The 17,269-nt window shown below is 43.6% G+C and overlaps 1 protein-coding gene across 6 annotated transcripts in view; it reads left to right on the top strand.

The window, feature by feature from the left end:
- TACC1 (transforming acidic coiled-coil containing protein 1) overlaps positions 1-17,269 on the top strand; it is a 110,491-nt gene that overhangs the window by 64,914 nt on the left and 28,308 nt on the right. For 3 of the 6 annotated variants that reach the window (XM_006765563.2, XM_006765564.2, XM_015565208.1), the window contains exons 1-2: positions 7-316; positions 1,346-1,461. The exons of 1 other annotated variant lie outside the window; for it this stretch is intronic. In XM_006765563.2, coding sequence (XP_006765626.1) covers positions 153-316; positions 1,346-1,461 — 280 coding nt within the window. In that variant the 5' untranslated portion in view covers positions 7-152. Of the gene's footprint in view, positions 1-6; positions 317-1,342; positions 1,462-17,269 lie in introns of those variants that run through there. 2 more of the 6 variants (XM_006765562.2, XM_015565210.1) reach the window with 2 other exon arrangements.

Raw genomic sequence — 17,269 nt, 5'->3', positions numbered from 1 at the left:
ACCCCGGCCCCGACGGCGCTCGTTTAACCACATCCGCGCCTCCGCTGGAAACGCTTAACGGCGCCTGTCACCGGTTCCCTCCATTTTGAAAGGGGAAAAAAGGCTCTCCCGTTCCCCTACCCTTAGGAGCTGGCGCCGGAGGATCCGCGCTCATGGCGTTCAGCCCGTGGCAGATCCTGTCCCCCGTGCAGTGGGCGAAATGGACGTGGTCCGCGGTGCGCGGCGGGGGCGCCGGAGAAGACGAGGCCGGAGGGCCCGAGGGCGACCCCGAGGAGGAGGAGGACTCGCAAGCCGAGACCAAATCCTTGAGTTTCAGGCAAGTACACGCATCCCTGCCGAGATGCAAACGTGCTGCCACCCACCCATCCATCCATCCATTCATTCATCCACCCGCCCATCCGTCTGTGGCTCACCCGGTGTGCGTGTGTGTGGTCGCCCACCCGCGTAACCATATTCGTGGCAGTGCTACGTCCCCGCCCGGAACCAGGTCCCCGCTGTGCATTCGGAAGTTCAAGATGTTCCGTCCTCCCGTGCGTTTTCTTTCTCCCTTTTCAGTGTGAGCTTTCTGAACCTAACCCAGAATCTGCAGTCTCTCCGCACCCGGTCGGCCTCCGTCACCTTCTCTAAGCTTCGCCCTCCCGGCCCCCGGCCCTCGGCCCTAAGCTCTAGCTCTCTCTCTCTCTCTCTCTCTCTCTCTCTCTCTCTCTCTCTCTCTCTCACACACACACACACACACACACACACGCTCACAGTGCCATTGATCACACCCGGTGGGGAAGAGGTCGCTCCCACTGTGTCCCCCAAAATGCGGTCTTGGTAGAGAAGGTCGCGTGATGACAGGCCGCTGGCAGCTGGTGAGACATGGTGGTCTCTGCTGTGCTGTCACTCGTGTGATTGCAGAAGGCAGGTGACCGCATCCTCCGCCTCGGGCCGAGGGAGTTAGAACAGGTAGCGGAGAGGCCTGCCAGGGGGAAAAGGCATCGTGGCGAGAACTGGCTTAATTTTTTTTTTAGGGGGAGGGGGGCCATCTTAATTTTTAAGGCTCTGGGAAAGGGCTCTTGGGAGAAAAGGAGCCTGTTGAAAAGAGCTTTTATTCCTGGGGTGTCCGAGGGAAGGATGCCATCAAAATAGATGGTGCTGGAGAGAAGCTCCGGAGGATGGTGGCGAATCCGGGGAGACAGGATGCGCGAGAAAAGCCCGCAGCATCGCCCATGGCCAATCGGGGCTGAGGACCAGTGGGTTGTAGGGTTAGGCAAACATCCTGGACGTGAGCCGTTTGACAGGTGATAAAGGCTGTCGGAAATACCGTTGAAAGTGGTAATTCCTCATTTTTCCCCCTTGGCAGCTCGGATTCTGAGGGTAATTTTGAGACCCCTGAAGTTGAAACACCCATCAAGTCACCTCTCAAGGACTGCTGTGATTCGTCACTCGGATTAGCAGGACCTGTGGCCAGCACCCAAGGTAAGGAAAGACGTCCAGGGTCTGCCCCTTTTGTTTTAAAGTTTTGAAAATGTAAACGAGGGAAGGAAAAGTGTTGATTTAGGGCCATTAAAAAAAAAGGTTTGGATGGTCTCCTCATTGCGTAAGAGCTGTTTTAAAGCTCCCCGTGTATTTGAAATGTTTGTTTTTTAGGATCCGGGTCGTCTGAGAGGCTTTCTTCCCCACGTAGTTTGTACATTTGTAGGAGGAGATTGTCTTCATCAAACCTTCCTGCTGGGCCCTTCCGCTCGGCCCCTAAAAAACAAAAATGTGTGTAGGAATGCAGTGATGGACGCAAGGTTAGAATTTCCCAGGCTAAGTAGCTTTCTACAGGGTGTGGCTGGAGACAAAAATTATAGGTGAGAGTTGACGTTTTGTAGATAAGGAGGAATCTGAAGAGGCTGTTTCAAAACTGCTCTTCCTCACACAGGAATGGTGATGAGCTGCTCAGTCTACCTAAGAAAACCTGGTACACAGAGATTCTCCCCGAGCCCCTCAGAGCCCAACCTTGAGCCTGCCCTTCATCTACAAAAGCTTCTGCTGTTCCACTTAATTAGTAGAAATCTTTTTTGTCACGCAGCCAGTTTGGGGTAAAATTTCACCTGTCTTGACGGAATTCATTTATCTATTCAGTAGAGTGCACAGTGATTCAGCAGTGAAAAAGTTCTGCTCTCACCCGTCTAACACTACAGAGGGCCATGGACCTTTAAAAGGCTAAGTGAAAGATACATGTCCGCTCGTCTTCAGTATTATGGAGGAAAAAGTGAAGCGGGGGAAGGAGGAATAGGGTATATGGGGTGAGGGTAGCAGATGCTGAAGGGTAATTAGATGGAGGTTTAATAATAAGACTTAGCAGAGCCTTGAAGAAAGATTGAGGGAACAGCCTTGCAGATGCCTGGGGAGAGAACCCTTCCAGCAGAGGGAATGGCATCTGCAAAGGTGTGGGACGGAGTGGGGCCTATGGGGGGTGGGTGGCAGAGTGGCCGCATGCTTGAGGACCAGTGAAGGGGACAGTGTGGCTGGAGTGGAGTGACAGGCAGAGAGCAGGAGTTGCTGAAGTCAACCAGGTAAGGGGCCGTCTGGATCATATTGTAATGATGCTGCGGTTTTCTTTCTGAGTGAGATAGGAAGCCACTGGAGGATGTGTTAGCTGCCTAGGGCTGCCTTGAGAAAGTGCCACAAACTGGGTAGCTTAAAACAACAGGAATGTACTAGTGTTCTCTCACAGTTCTGAAGGCTAGAAGTTTGAAATCAGGGTGTCAGCAGTGCCATGCTCCCTCCAAAAGTCCTAGGGAAGAATTCTTCCTTGTCTCTTCTAGCTTCTGGTGGTTGCCTGCAATTCTTAGTGTTCCTTGGCTTATTACAGTCTGCCTCCTTCATTACATGGCCTTCTCTCTACTAATCTGTGTCTTCACATGGCATACTTACAAGGATACCAGTCATTGGGTTTAGGGACCATCCTAATCCAGTATGACCTCATCTTAACTTGGTTACATCTGCGAAGATACTGTTAGCAAACACTGGGAGGTAGGGCTGCAGCACATCTTTCTGAGGGAACCCAGGTCAAGTCACAACAGAGGGCTCTGAGCACAGAGGGATTCTGCTTGACTTACTTCTAAAAAGCTTCGCGGGCCCGGCCAGCGTGGCTCAGTGGTTGAGCATCAACCTATGAACCAGGAGGTCACAGTTGGGTTCCCGGTCGGGGCACATGCCCAGGTTGCAGGCCTGCTTTTCAGTGTAGGGTGTGCAGGAGGCAACCAATTAATAATTCTCTCTCATCATTGATGTTTCTATCTCTCTCCCACTCCCTCTCTGAAACCAATAAAAATATATTTTTAAAAAGGGTTAGCTGGCTGCTGTCTGGAGAAGGGACTCTAGGATGGATGTTCTTTTTACCATCTTTCTCTATTCCAGTGCCCGCCACTATCACCCTACAGTGGCGGATAGAGCCAGCTTTCAGTGAGCCAGTTATCTAATTTTTAATCTGATTATGACTTTTTGACCCCCAACCATGATTGTATTTTATTGCTTGGTAACTTCCTCACAGGTTGCCTAGGGAAGTCAAGTTCTCTGTGGTAGACATCATGGCGAAGCTGGATAATCAGTGAAATATCAGCTTTTTGTGATTGGGTTTTGCTTTAAATTGTGTGCTTCATTATGTGTTTCCCCTTCTGAGAATTGAAAATACCCTCCACTCACCCCCCTTCTGCTTTTTAAAAAATATATTTTTATTGATTTCAGAGAGGAAGGGGGAGAGAGAGAGAGATAGAAACATCAATGATGACAGGGAATCAATGATTGGCTGCCTCCTGCATGCCCCCTACTGGGGATCGAGGCTGCAACCTGGGCACGTGCCCTTGACTGGAATCGAACCCGGGACCCTTCAGTCCGGGGCCGATGCTCTATCCACTGAGCCAAACTGGCTAGGGCACCCCCAGCTGCTTTTACCATGGTTTTAGACAGAGTCTGCATGGGAACAGGCAAGACTGTGCTTTGGAAAATGTGTGTGTGTGCTTTGCTTTGTATTTGTAGCGCTCAGTGCCTGAAGATGCCACTTGTTCTCAGAACCTCCCTTTTCTTCTCTCAAGATTGGCAGATCAGAAGGGAGATTTGAAAGCTTGAAAGAACTATTTTGTAGCTTTCCCATCACATTTAAATAAAGCTCACAAGACTTGTTAAGTTGGTTTTTGAAAGACTCTTTGAATTGCCCTCAGTTTGGGCGGCCCCTTCCTCACCATTCTATTAGCTGGTAGTCTGATTCATCCTGACAGATTCTTTGCTAATTGGATAGTGGCCTGTATGGCCCAGGTCCGGCAGCCAGAGCCATAAAGACCCATTTGTTTGGTCCTTTCTGTGCTACTGACTCATTATTACAAGTTTTGGTGACTTACACTCTCTAAAAAGTTTTCCTTCATGGACCACAAAAACTGTGGAGTAGTTCATGATTGGTGATGGTGGTGGGGGGTTGAGCGGGGAGTAGAGTCTGGGAAACAACCACTATATATTTTGAAATCTGTCAATTTAAGGTCTTTACATAATAGGACGATTGCTCTTTGACTTGGTAGTATCCTGCCTTCTAGGGCTTCTACCCAACATCTAGAGCTAGACCAGAGCGCTGATGACACCTTTGTCACACATACACAGTAAATGTAACAATACAACCAAAGCACAGGTCTGACCAGGGAAGATGCCAGCGAGCAAAAATTCCTGTAGAGTCATTTCAAATTGAAGTCAATTTTGGGCTCTGAATGATTCTTTCTCCCCACATTGTTGATTATTTGGCTCCTGATAAAGTTAGTTTTTAATACTTGTGGTTCTAGGACATGGTGCAACACCAAGCGTAGATTATATAAGCCTTTTGGGGGGGCGGGGGGGTGGTGAGGCGGGTAGGGGTGATGCTTATGGCCTGGTTTTGTCCAGTATTTTTTAGACTATCAAAGCTGCATTGGCTGTGCTCTGCCACTGAGACCTCCCCCACTATACACCCACATTTTTTTGTTGTTGTTAATCTTCACTCGAAGATACTTTTCCATTGATTTTAGAGAAAGTGGAAGGGAGGAGGAGAGACAGAGAGAAACATTGATGTGAGAGAGACACATCAATTGGCTGCCTCCCACACTATGCCACCACTAGGGCCAGGGATTGAGCCTGCAACCAGGGTACGTGCTCTTGACTGGAACCAAACCCAGAACCCTTCAGTCTGTGGGCCAACGCTCGAGTCTAGCCACTGAGCCAAACCAGCCAGGGCCACATCCACCTTTATTTCCAGATAGTTACTCTGCTTTGAGAAAGAGAATCTTAATCCATGCTGAAGCTGTGCTATGGCCTTGAAACAAGGAGTTAAACCTTCCCTGTTTGATGTGTTACTTAGAGGAATAGATTTTTCGAAGATATACAGTGTTCCTCCAGAATAGAAGAAAAGAGAACAGGATCAATCCTCAGATATTTACTGCTGGAGGCCTTGTAGGGAATGGGGAGTTGTTTGTTGACAGAATTTTGGTAGTCTAGATCTGGAATCAGCAAACTATAGATCAAAGACCAAATCTGACCTGCCACCTGCTATTGCCTATTATTTTCTACTCAAGAGCTAAGAAGTGTTTTTACATTAAATATTTTGAAAAAAATATTTTGGGATGTGTGTAAATTATATGAAATTCAAATTTTAGGGCCTATAAATTTTTGTTGGAATGCAGCCACATTTACTCATTTAGATGTTGTCTGTGGCTGCTTTCATACTACAATAGCAAGGTTGAGTACTTGGAACAGAGATCCAATGGCCAGAAAAACCTCACAGAAAAGTTTGCTGACTTAGCAAACTTAACATCCTCTCCCTGCCCACACTTTCAGCAATTTTGATAAAAAATATAAAGTTTAATTAATTTGGCATAATGACTTAAAAAAAAGCAGCATGGCTCTACCTGATTGATTAACAAATGAACTGTGGGTTCTGGGTGCCATTAGTGTAGGCCCCCAGGTAAGACTTTAGGGATAGACTGCTGTGGGCTGGCTATTTGTCTCTCTGCAAAATGGAAATGATGTAATTGGTCTGTTAATGTACTTGATTCTTTGTTGACTAAAATATCTGAGGAGTTATGACAAAAGGAAGTTAGGGAAGAATGAGACAATTGTGGAATCATTTGCTGTAAGTACAAATATAGACTTTTAACTTTTGCCCGTTATGTGTTGTTTTTTTTAATATATATTTTATTGATTTTTTACAGAGAGGAAGGGAGAGGGATAGAGAGTTAGAAACATCCATGAGAGAGAAACATCAATCAGCTGTCTCCTGCACACCCCGCACTGAGGATGTGCCCGAAACCAAGGTACATGCCCTTGACTGGAATCGAACCTGGGACCCTTCAGTCCTCAGGCCGACGCTCTATCCACTGAGCCAAACCAGTCAGGGCCCATTATGTGTTTTTAATGTAACTTTGGGTGTTTGAGATTTGTAATTTGACTGTTGATATGGTATATTGTTGGTATTATTGTGTAGTTGTTATGGTGTATTTATTGGAATGTGTTAGACTACAGATGTAAGATGTAGAAGGAGATCTCGTTAAAATCCAAGCCTTAGATTTTTTTTCTATTCTAATGCTTTGTATTTGATGTATAACCCAGGAGGTATCCAGTTGAGTCTATAAGTATGGTTCTCCTAGGGCCGTGGTAGGCAAACTGTGGCTCGCGAGCTACATGCGGCTTTTTGGCCCCTTGAGTGTGGCTCTTCCTAAGCCTTAGGAGTACCCTAATTAAGTTAGTAACAATGTACCTACCTATATAGTTTAAGTTTAAAAAATTTGCCTCTTAAAGGAAATTTCAATCGTTGTACTGTTGATATTTGGCTCTGTTGACTAATGAGTTTGCCAACCACTGTCCTAGGGATTTAGTATAACATTATTAGAATATCCTAGGACTATAATGGGACTAATAATGACTTTTAACATTACCTGGTTCAACAGTTCGACCCATGTGGCTCCTTCTACAACATCCCAGGCTAATGCTTTTCTTTTCTTTTCTTGCTAGTGCCCTGATGTGCACGGATTCGTGCACATTGAATGGAAATTAATTAGAAGGTGGCTGGAGGGGTGGGACTGGGCTAGACAGGCCAGACACACCCTGGAGACAACCTCCCGTGGTCCCTCCCTGCAGACTGCACCTGGGGCGGCACTACAGCTTGAAGGGCATCTGCAGAGTGAGTGGGGTCCTTCTGGCAGGTGGGGTCCCTCAGCCAGGCCTGTGGGGATCAGGCCGAAACTGTCTCTCCAACATCCCTTGAGGGGACCTGGATTGCAAGAGGGCGGCTCTAGGGTGATGCACCCGAGAATCAGGCTTTCTCCTCTCTGGTTCCGCAGTGTGTCACCCGAGAACCGCCGCTGCCAAGTCACCACAGCTTGGCAGCTCCTGCGTTGAACATCTGCCCCCTGGTGGTCAGTGTGTGTCATAGCTACTGGTCAGAGCATCTGCCCTGGGTGGTCATTACGCATCATAGCTAGCGGTCGGATGGTCAGCCGGTTGCATAGCCTTTTATATATATAGATTTTGTATTTGATTGACTCACAGCTTAATTTTTATGTTTTACTGTTTTATATTATTATAAGATGTTTAAGGCTTGAAAACCTCAGCAGCATGACACAATTCCATTCCTCTCCGCACCGCCCCCCCCCGCCACCCCATAAAATGTTTTTAGGTTTCAACTTAGAAATTCCCACTAGTTAGTAAATGGGATCAGAGCCATATTTCTTTTTTGTTCTGTTTATCCCAGTGTAAATGAGCCATGTGGGGAGCACCTCTTCTGTATGGTGCTGCATCTGAAGAGAACGTTTTTGGGAAAAAGTGTAGTGTTTTCAGCAAAGACCTCAGAGAATGCAGAATCACAGTGTTTGAATAAAAGAACTCAGGGGCCAGGGCAATGTCAAAAGTAAAGATTTTAGTAATTGTCAAAGCAGTAATTTCCTTTTAAGATGAATAGTAAATTCATGTAATAGAAATATTATAATGATTAAACTCATTTCAGATTTGCATACCACAGTTTTGGGCTTACCTTAGCATCAAATAAAGCAATATAAAAAAAATAAAGCAATATAGCTTACTTTAATAGTTTCTGATGGTAAAGGCATTTTCTGTATGTGTCTAGTGGTGGTGGTGGTGCGGCAACCCTTCTAAAATGTGCTGCTACCATTTAATGCTCCACATAAAAAATGGATGTGGCCCTGACTAATTTGGCTTAGTGGGTAGAGTGTCGGCCTGCGGACTGAAGGGTCCCAGGTTCGATTCTGGTCAAGGGCATGTACCATGGTTGCGGACACATCCCCAGTAGGGGGGTGTGCAGGAGGCAGCTGATCAATGTTTCTCTTTCATTGATGTTTCTGACTCTCTATCCCTCTCCCTTCCTCTCTGTAAAAAATCAATACAAAATATATTTTTTAAAAAATGAATGTGGTCTAAAGCCATTTAAACATTTCAGTTAAAGAGTAGTTAATAGTGTCTTTTTTCAAGTGACCAGTAAAACTGTTAATAGGAAACCCTAGAGGTAAGCATTTGTCACAGCCTCCTAAACTCAAGTTAGTGATCATGGTTTGTCCACCCCAAACATCCATTACCAAGGAGATTTGATAACTGAGGGTTGCTAAATTGTCCAATAATTGTTCAAGGTGGGCCTAGAAAGGGATTGCTATTTATAAGTTCAAGATCTCATCTTCATTTTTGCGTGTACATGAACCTAATTTTGAGTTCACACAAACTCAGTTGGATCCCCAGGAGTTAGATTGATGATGGCTAAACCCAAGGGAATAGTAACAAGTTGGAGCAGTTCATTAATTGACAAATAAAAAATGGAATTTGACAGTTCTCTTTGGCAGATACAGATACTGTCCAGGTATCCTCTTACCTATGTCTTTGCTGGAAATCTAACAACCAATTATTGATCTCCAGCTTTCCCACTGTAAGATTCCCACCTAGAAGACCACTAATTTTCTGTTTCAGCTGTATTTATTGGGTGTATTGGAAGCAAGTAGTTTTTTTTTATAGCGTCTAATTTTATTTTTGTAACAATGACACTATAAAATAGAACACATGTGATTTCCATTCCACAGATTAGGAAATTGAGGCCATCGCCTTTACTGCTGGTAGTAGAGTGGGATCTTAAATTCAGCTCTTAAGATCATAGATCCAGAGCTCTTGGAACATATTCTGTAGCTTCTCTCTCCAGGGAATGTGTGAAATCTCTCTTTACTGACTAAAGAGGAGACTTATCACAGGAAATAAAGATTCTTAAAAAGTTGCCAGGATAGTATGATGGAGGAAAGCATCCTCTTAAGTATCCTTTTAGGTATTAGCAGGAAGTACATCTTCCACATGTGTTAACTTGGCATATATAATATATAAAGTATAAAATGTATTTTAGGAATTTTGGACATGAATCATTAAGAAGTTTAAAGCACAATTTAGAAAGAGAGTCAGAAGCAAATAAAAAAAAAAGTATCCCTGGGTAAACAGCACTGTTAGATTGAAAACATTTGCTTCCTTAATGCTTAGCTTCAGCTCATCAGTGAGAGATAAAGAGGAAATGGACACACTGAGTACTAGGTTTTGCTTCCTTCTCCTCCTGTGAGTCATATGTGGGTGAGGAGAGGCGGACGCATGAACATTTGTATAGCCTCCTGGGACTCTGCACCTTTTTGGAATAGGAAGAGATGTTTCTAAGAGGTCTGGATTAGTTCTCTCTTGCTGCATAACAGGTTACTCCAAAACTTGTTAGCAGCTTAAAACAGTAAACATTTATTATCTTGCATAGCTTTCATAACGCTGGAATTGGGGAGCAGCTTAGCTGGGCGGTCTGACATAGAGTTGCTTGTGAGAACACAGTCATGATGTTGGCTGGGACTGTAGTCATTTGAAGGCTTGACTGGGGCCCGAGGATCCTCTCCTCAGGTAGCTCTCTCGTGCCGGCAAGTTAGTGCTGGCTGTTGGTGCAAGACCTCACTTCTTCACCGTATGGATGGATCTGTCCCTGGGTTGCTTAAGTGTTCTTCCAGTCTGGCTGCTAACTGCCTGCAGAATGAGTGACCCAAGAGCAAGATGGAAGTTGTAATGTCTTTTATGACACAGCCTCAGATGTCACACTGTTACTTACACAATATCCTTTTGGTTACTAAGTCCGTCCAAGGGTGTGAATGCCAGGAGGTGAGATTGATTGGGGGTCATCTTGGAGGTGGCTACCACAAGGCCCTTTTCTATTAAAAAAATTTTTTTTCTATACCAAAGGGTGTAATTTTTGGTATAATTACTTTTTTTATTACTGTCCTCGTTAGGGGCCTCTTTATTGCTTCCCCCTGCCCTTCCTGTGGCCCCTTTTCTTAGAGTGAAGGAGCAGGAGGCAGGAAAGTGACTTAGCCTTCAGCCAGGGTCCCTGTTCAGTTGTAGGAGGTGTCTCACGTGCACTGGCTGCGGTTGCTGTCTGGAGGCTCCTCTCTCGCTGCCTCTTTCTTTATCCTTCATCAGCTTCCCAGCTCTGCGTAGGCGGTTGCTACTTTGTGAGAGAGGCGGTTGGTATTTTGAATTCTCCAGTAATTATTTCTGAGGAGATGCACATTATGGTTGTTTGGCAGCAACAGAGTGAAGTTACACAATTTCAGATCTCTGCAAAGGAGGCCCATCTGGTAGCACGAGCACTTTTCCCCTTGCTCTTCCTGCTGCAGTGGCTTGGGGATGTAGAATTCCTGTGAGTGGGGAGGGGGCAGCCCTCTCTGATTCTGTCTGTGGTCGGGGGTTTTCTGCTCTGTTTGAAATGTAACCTCAAACAAATCCAGGCGGATGCAAAACTCGGGCAACTCCTGGGAAGACATTGTTACATGGCTCCTCTGGAGAAGGCTTTGGCTTCCTGATGGGCAGACACTTCCTGAATAATGGGCCCTGCCTCTTACCTTATTGTAATCTTGCCCATCAGAGGATAGGGTTTGGTTCCCTTTTTAAATAAAATAGCATAAGGTGCTGGTTTGGAAATGTGAAGTACTTGCTTCATCCTTAGTACAAGGGTTTTCAGTTTATCAAGTGGCTTTGCAGATGATTCTTTACCAGAGTCTTGTATTTTAGAGCCAGCCTCTCTCTAGAGTTAGAAGATTATCTCTTGTCTTGAGAGAACAACTTGGCACCTGACTCCTTATCTCTTACAGAAAGCAGTTACTCCCCAACACCCAATCCTTAGTTCCTGGGCAATGTTTTCATTTGATTTTGTTTTGGAGGGTGGGGAGGAGGAGGTTTGGACAGTTAGCTCATTATCTGGTTTGGGTCAGGGTGTGTTTGTGTTGATTTTGTCTTTCTGCTTTAAGTGGTAACATCCTAAAATTCTGGCACACCTAAGAGGATGTTCTGCCTTTTTCTGCCTTGACTCACTCACCTGGCACCCTGACTTGAGGTCCCAGTGATTGTCAGGTGAATGTGAGCTCTGCAGTCTCCACCCTTAGGTTCTACCCAGCCTTCCTAGAAAAGGCCTTCTTGTCCCATTGGCTTATCGCTGGACAGTCCTATATAATAAAAGGGTAATATGCAAATTGACCCTAACAGCAGAATGACCAGTCTCTATGACATGCACTGACCACCAGGGGGCATATGCTCAATGCAGGAGCTGCCCCCTGTTGATCAGTGTGCTCCCACAGCGGGAGCTCTGCTCAGCCACAAGCTTGGCTGATGGCTGCAAGCGCATTGGTGTGGTGGGAGCCTCTCCCGCCTCCTCGGCAGTACTAAGGATGTCCAGCTGCGGCTTAGGCCCACTCCTCACAGGACATCCCCCAAGGGCTCCTGGGCTGGCAGAGGGATGTCTGACTGCCAGCTTAGGCCTGAACCCCCCAGGGAGCGGGCCTAAGCTGGCAGATGGACATCCCCAGAGGAGTCCCGGACTGCGAAGTGGGCACAGGCCGGGCTGAGGGACTCCTCGAGTGCATGAATTTTCCTGCACTGGGCCTCTAGTAAATATATAGTGTTCAACTCCATTTTAAGGCTGATGCCCTTGACTAAATGGCTGAGAACATACATATATACAATATATTTCACTTTGAGGGAACTGGAACTCGGAGACACGAACCTGAAAAAACCCCTCAAACCTGCCTAAATGCTAATGTGTATCCTAGTAAGTCTCCTCAGGTCAGACCGTGAACAGAAAGGGTGGCATTATGCCAGAATCACATTTGTTTCTCTTCGGAAGCGCTTTATTTAAACTTGGGAGTAGGGGCTGGGAGGGCAAGGGCAAGCATCTTTTTAAGGAGGAGGGTTCTTCAAAGGGAAGGGGTCAAATGAAGAACAAATGTCAATTCTTTACAGCTGTTGTATAGGGCAGAATGGTTTTATCACTACTTGTATTTACTTTTTTTCTGTATTAAAAAATATAATCGTAGGAGAAGGGCATCCTTTATGTATTAGGCATTCCCTGGGCAGTAGGCACTGATTGAGCATCAACTCTGTTTTGGGCGCTTGGTTTTTGCTCTGGGGTAAAAAGAAGACAGTGTGAGTCTGGAGGGAGCTAGCTGCCTTCTATTTCCCAGGCTTCTTGGCTTCCCCAGATGTTTTAGCAGCAAATAGATAATTATCACATCAAATAGGTGATTTAGCAAGAGAAGGTGTGAGGGAGGAATGTGTAAAGTCAAATATTAAAAATTAGAATTTTAAAAACCTACCTTCCCAAACAACAACAAAAACACAAAGTCTTTTGAGCTTGACAATTGTCATATTTTTAGGATGGTTCATATATTTGCCTATGTCTGTTATACAAGAGAGGAGTGATGTCATTTATTTCACCTCCTTCTGTAAATAGATTTTATCTAGCACATTGTAGGCTTCCTCAGGAGAAATTTAAAATCCCAAATTGATGTGAAAGTGAGACCTACCACCTCTCTCAAGTATGTGTTCCTACAAGTAACACACATGAGAGGCTATTTGAAGCATTTTCTGAAATGTAAGTCTGTGGTGTGGTAGACCATTTTATTAGATATTTCAGGACACTGCTCCTGCTCTGTTACCCTCTGAGCCTCCATGTTTTTTTTAAAAAAAACAACAGTTTTATTGAGATACTAGAGCAGCGGTTCTCAACCTGTGGGTCACGACCCCTTTGGGGGTCAAACGACCCTTTCACAGGGGTTACCTAAGACCACCCTGCATATCAGATATTTACATTACGATTCATAACAGTAGCAACATTACAGTTATGAAGTAGCAACGAAAATAATTTTATGGTTGGGTCACAACATGAGGAACTGTATTTAAAGGGCCAGAAGGTTGAGAGCCACTGTACTAGAGGCCCGGTGCATGAAACTCGTGCACAGGTAGAGTCCCTTGGCCTGTCTGCCCATCAGGACCGATCGGGGGGCTTATGGCTGCTGGCCAGGACCTGCCTTCCCCAGCTGCCAGCTGGGGCCATCCTTCATTCTGCACCACCCCCTGGTGGTCAACAAAAGTCATAGCGATCGATCGAAGTCCTGGTCTCCCAGTCGAACTCCGGAGGAGACACTTTGCATATTAGTCTTTTATATATATAGATTATTTACATGCCATACAGTTTACCCATTTAAAGGATGTACAGTTCAATGGTTTTTAGTATATGAACAGAATTGTGCAACTGTTGCCTCAATATAATGTTTAAAATATTTATCACCCCATCCCCACCCCATTCTACCCTCCAGTGCTAGGCAACTGACAATCTACTATGTGTCTCAATAGATTTGCTTGTTCTGGACATTTCATATAAATATGTACTCTTTTGTGACTAACTCTGTTTACTCACCATAATGCTTTCAAGGCTCATTCATATTGTAGCGTGTATTAGTACTTTATTCCTTTTTATTGTCAGTTCTCCACTGTATGGCTATACCACATTTTGTTTACCCAAAATGTTCAGTTGATGAACATTTGGCTTATTTCCACTTTGGGGCTATTATGAATAGTACTGCTGTGAATATTTGTGATCAGGTTTTTGTGTGGATATATGTTTTCATTTCTCTTGGGCTTATACCTAGTAGTGGAATTGCTGGGTCATAAGGTAACTATTTCTAATATTTTGAGGAACTGTCAAACTTTTTACAAAGTTACTGCACTATTTTACATTCCTACCAATAGTGTATGAGGGTTTCAATTTTTCCATGTCTTTGATAACACCTGTTGCTATCTGTCTGATTGTAGTTATATTATTAGGTGTTGAGTGGTATTTTGTGGTTTTGATTTGATTTGGTTTTGATTTGGAATTATCCCAATGGCTAATGATGTTGAGCATCTTTTCATGTACTTGTTAGCTGTTCACATATATTTTTAGCAAAATGTTTATTCAGATTCTTTTCCTACTTTTTAGTTGGGTTGTTTACCTTTTTATATTGAGTTGTAAGAATATGAATTTAAAGTGAGTACTTTATGTATTCTAGATACAAATCTTTTATTAGATATATGATTGTCAATTTTTATTCTGTGGGTTGTCTTCACTTTTTTGAGGTTATCATTTGAAGTTTTTTACACTTTTAATTTTGATAAAGTTCATTTTATCTATTGCTGTCATATCTAAGAAGACTTTGCCTAACCAATGGTCTTGGAAAAAGTAGAGGTGGAGCACGTTGGAATTAGAAATAGGGACCCTATGGTGAAACTGAAATAAGAGAAATGGGTAGAATGGGATTAAGTTCTGAGTAGAAGAGATTTTTCTCCGTACTAAGAAAGATTCTGGGCCTCAGAATATCAGTTTTATATGTCTTTATATGTTTAAAATGAATAGTGATGCTTACTTTAATACACTATTCTTTCCTTTGCTCTTTCCCTACACCATGTCTTTGAGATCCTCCTGTATTAGCATGTATAGGTCTACTTCATTGTTACCACCTATATAATATTCCAATATAATGTTGCACCTTAAGTCATCTATCAGTCTCCTATGATATTTTATAATAACACAAAAAAGTGAATACTTTTTAATATCACACTTAAGTGAACATCCTCATCTTTGTACATATGTGTGTTTAGCCCTCTTTGTGTGCATATTTAAAATAAATTCCATAGCAGTGGAATTGATGAGTTAAAGAATCAATTCATTTTGGATTTTGGTAGATACTGCTAAATACTTCCTGAAAGATTCCCGTGATGCTGTTTACTATGAAATGTATGAGAGTGCCTACTGGCCCCCTTGCCTAGCAGCTGTTACTGAGTATCATTGATATTTTAATTTTACAAATCTGATAGGTTAAAAATGGTATCCTGTTTATTTATATATTTTTAATATATTTTATTGATTTTTTTAACATACAGAGAGGAAGGGAGAAGGATAGAGAGTTAGAAACATCAATCAGCTGCCTCCTGCACACCCACCACTGGGGATGTGCCCACAACAGAGGTACATGCCCTTGACCGGAATCGAACCTGGGACCCTTCAGTCCCCAGGCCAGTGCTCTATCCTTTGAGCCAAACCGGTTAGGGCGGTATCCTGTTTATTAATTGTATATGAATTTAAAGTGAGCATATTTTTAAAATTTGTTTTGGCCATTTTTTAAAAAATTGCTTATTTGTATACCCTTTATCATATGGAATTTATTAATTTTAGTTTAATGGAAGGCACCAGGAGTATTATTTTACATGGGAAGTGGTGAGGAGGATTGCTCTGGTTGCTTACTCCCTCCAATTTGTAAAGTCCTTAAGAAGTGAAATTCTTCCTGTGTGTTCTCTAATTCTGACTGCATGAGTTTTTGTTTTGTAAAATGCTCAGTCACCATGCCTACACAGTAGTCAGTGCTCGACTTCCTCCCTTTTCTTCCTTCACATTGGTTTTTCACTTTATACCAGATTTTGTGGGAGACAACTTACTGTCTAGTGGTGATGACTCCGGTGTTTCCTGCACATCTGGTGTGTGAGCCTGTCTAACAGGGCTTCACAATGCCTGACCTCTGAATGGGGCCATCCCAAGGCCAGGGTCACTGGGCAGGCTAGCAATTTGGTTCCCCCTTCAAAACAATGTATTTTAAATAGCCAGTAGTTATTAGAGGAGAAGAGCTTCATGTAAATAAAGAGTGGAGAACGTTCTGCAGACTTAGGCCAAAGTTTGGCTGCCTCCTGACCTTGACTTCACTCGGCACAACAAACTGAACCAGCCTTCAGAAAAAGGAAGTTATTTTCTGCAGCTTGTTCCTAGGGCTTTGATTCTTTTCCAGGGTAGCCTGCCCAAGTCACTTCCTACCACACCCAGTGTGCTGACCAGACCCATACCCCCTCCAGCTTTCACTTGATATTTAGTGTCCCTTTAGTCCACCCTTTAGTGCAGTCTTAATGTCAACATGTATGATGTAAGGTGACTGAATTTTGTTTAAACAAACCTATTTGAACTTGTGTTTTGGTGAATGTTCCCCGTCAAGGATTTAGCCCACACTTAAAATTGCTTAAAACAGCACGTGTAACACATTCCTTTTGAATGTTCTCAGAGGTGACAAGTTTCATTCTTTGATGTTGAGATTTCCCCCCTCTCCCTCCCTCAGTAGTTTAAGAGTTTTTTAAATCCCAGTGTAGTGACTGGGGGCAGGGATTGAAGTTATAACTATACAGTAATGAGAGGGGCCCTTTTGAGGACCCTAAACACAGTGGCTCTTAAATGCTAGGCTGTGGATTTTCTCCACCAGACAATGCTCTCACATGATTTTTCATTGAGTTTCAGAGTCCTCATGGACCCTCTGAAAATTTATCTAAGAACCCTTCTTGAATTACTGTAAAAGTCATTCATTTTCATGCATTGGTTCTGAGATTTTGTTTTAAGACTTTTGTCTTGGAGTCAGACCTTGTGTCTTAGACATGGATGTGGATTTTGAGGTTAGAAAAAGGCCAGGGTGTGTATCTGTGCCATACAGGAAGCCTGTTTAAATTTTGGCAGCTTTCCTCACTTTACATGTCAAGTAAAACTCATACAGGGGACCATCTGTAGCTAAAGGACAGGAACTGATAGATCTAAAAGGAGTTTCAGACAATGCTTCACCAAAAAGTTAAAACCTGAGGGGGAAAAGTCAAGCATACTTGAAAATAATGCCAAACCTGAAGTAATACACATTGTTTTCCAAGTGGTTGTGGTTTTCTTTCTTCTAAAATGAGATTATACATGTGAAAGCAGATAGTCAGTTGGTTCTGAGAATATGTCAGCTAAATACATTTCTGAGTTTCAAATATATTTGTGATAACGGCATTTCCCTTCTTCTAATCTAAGACTTTCAAGGTTTTTCATAAGCTTGTATTTTAACGCAGTATGTTTTCATTATACTGGAGTGCAAACCCGAATGTCTAGCTGTTAATC

Source organism: Myotis davidii, unplaced genomic scaffold (assembly GCF_000327345.1).
Source record: "Myotis davidii unplaced genomic scaffold, ASM32734v1 scaffold93, whole genome shotgun sequence".
NCBI classification, from domain to species: Eukaryota; Metazoa; Chordata; class Mammalia; order Chiroptera; family Vespertilionidae; genus Myotis; species Myotis davidii.
The sequence above is the reverse complement of the archived record's forward strand: the minus strand, read 5'-3'. Positions and strand labels throughout refer to the sequence as shown.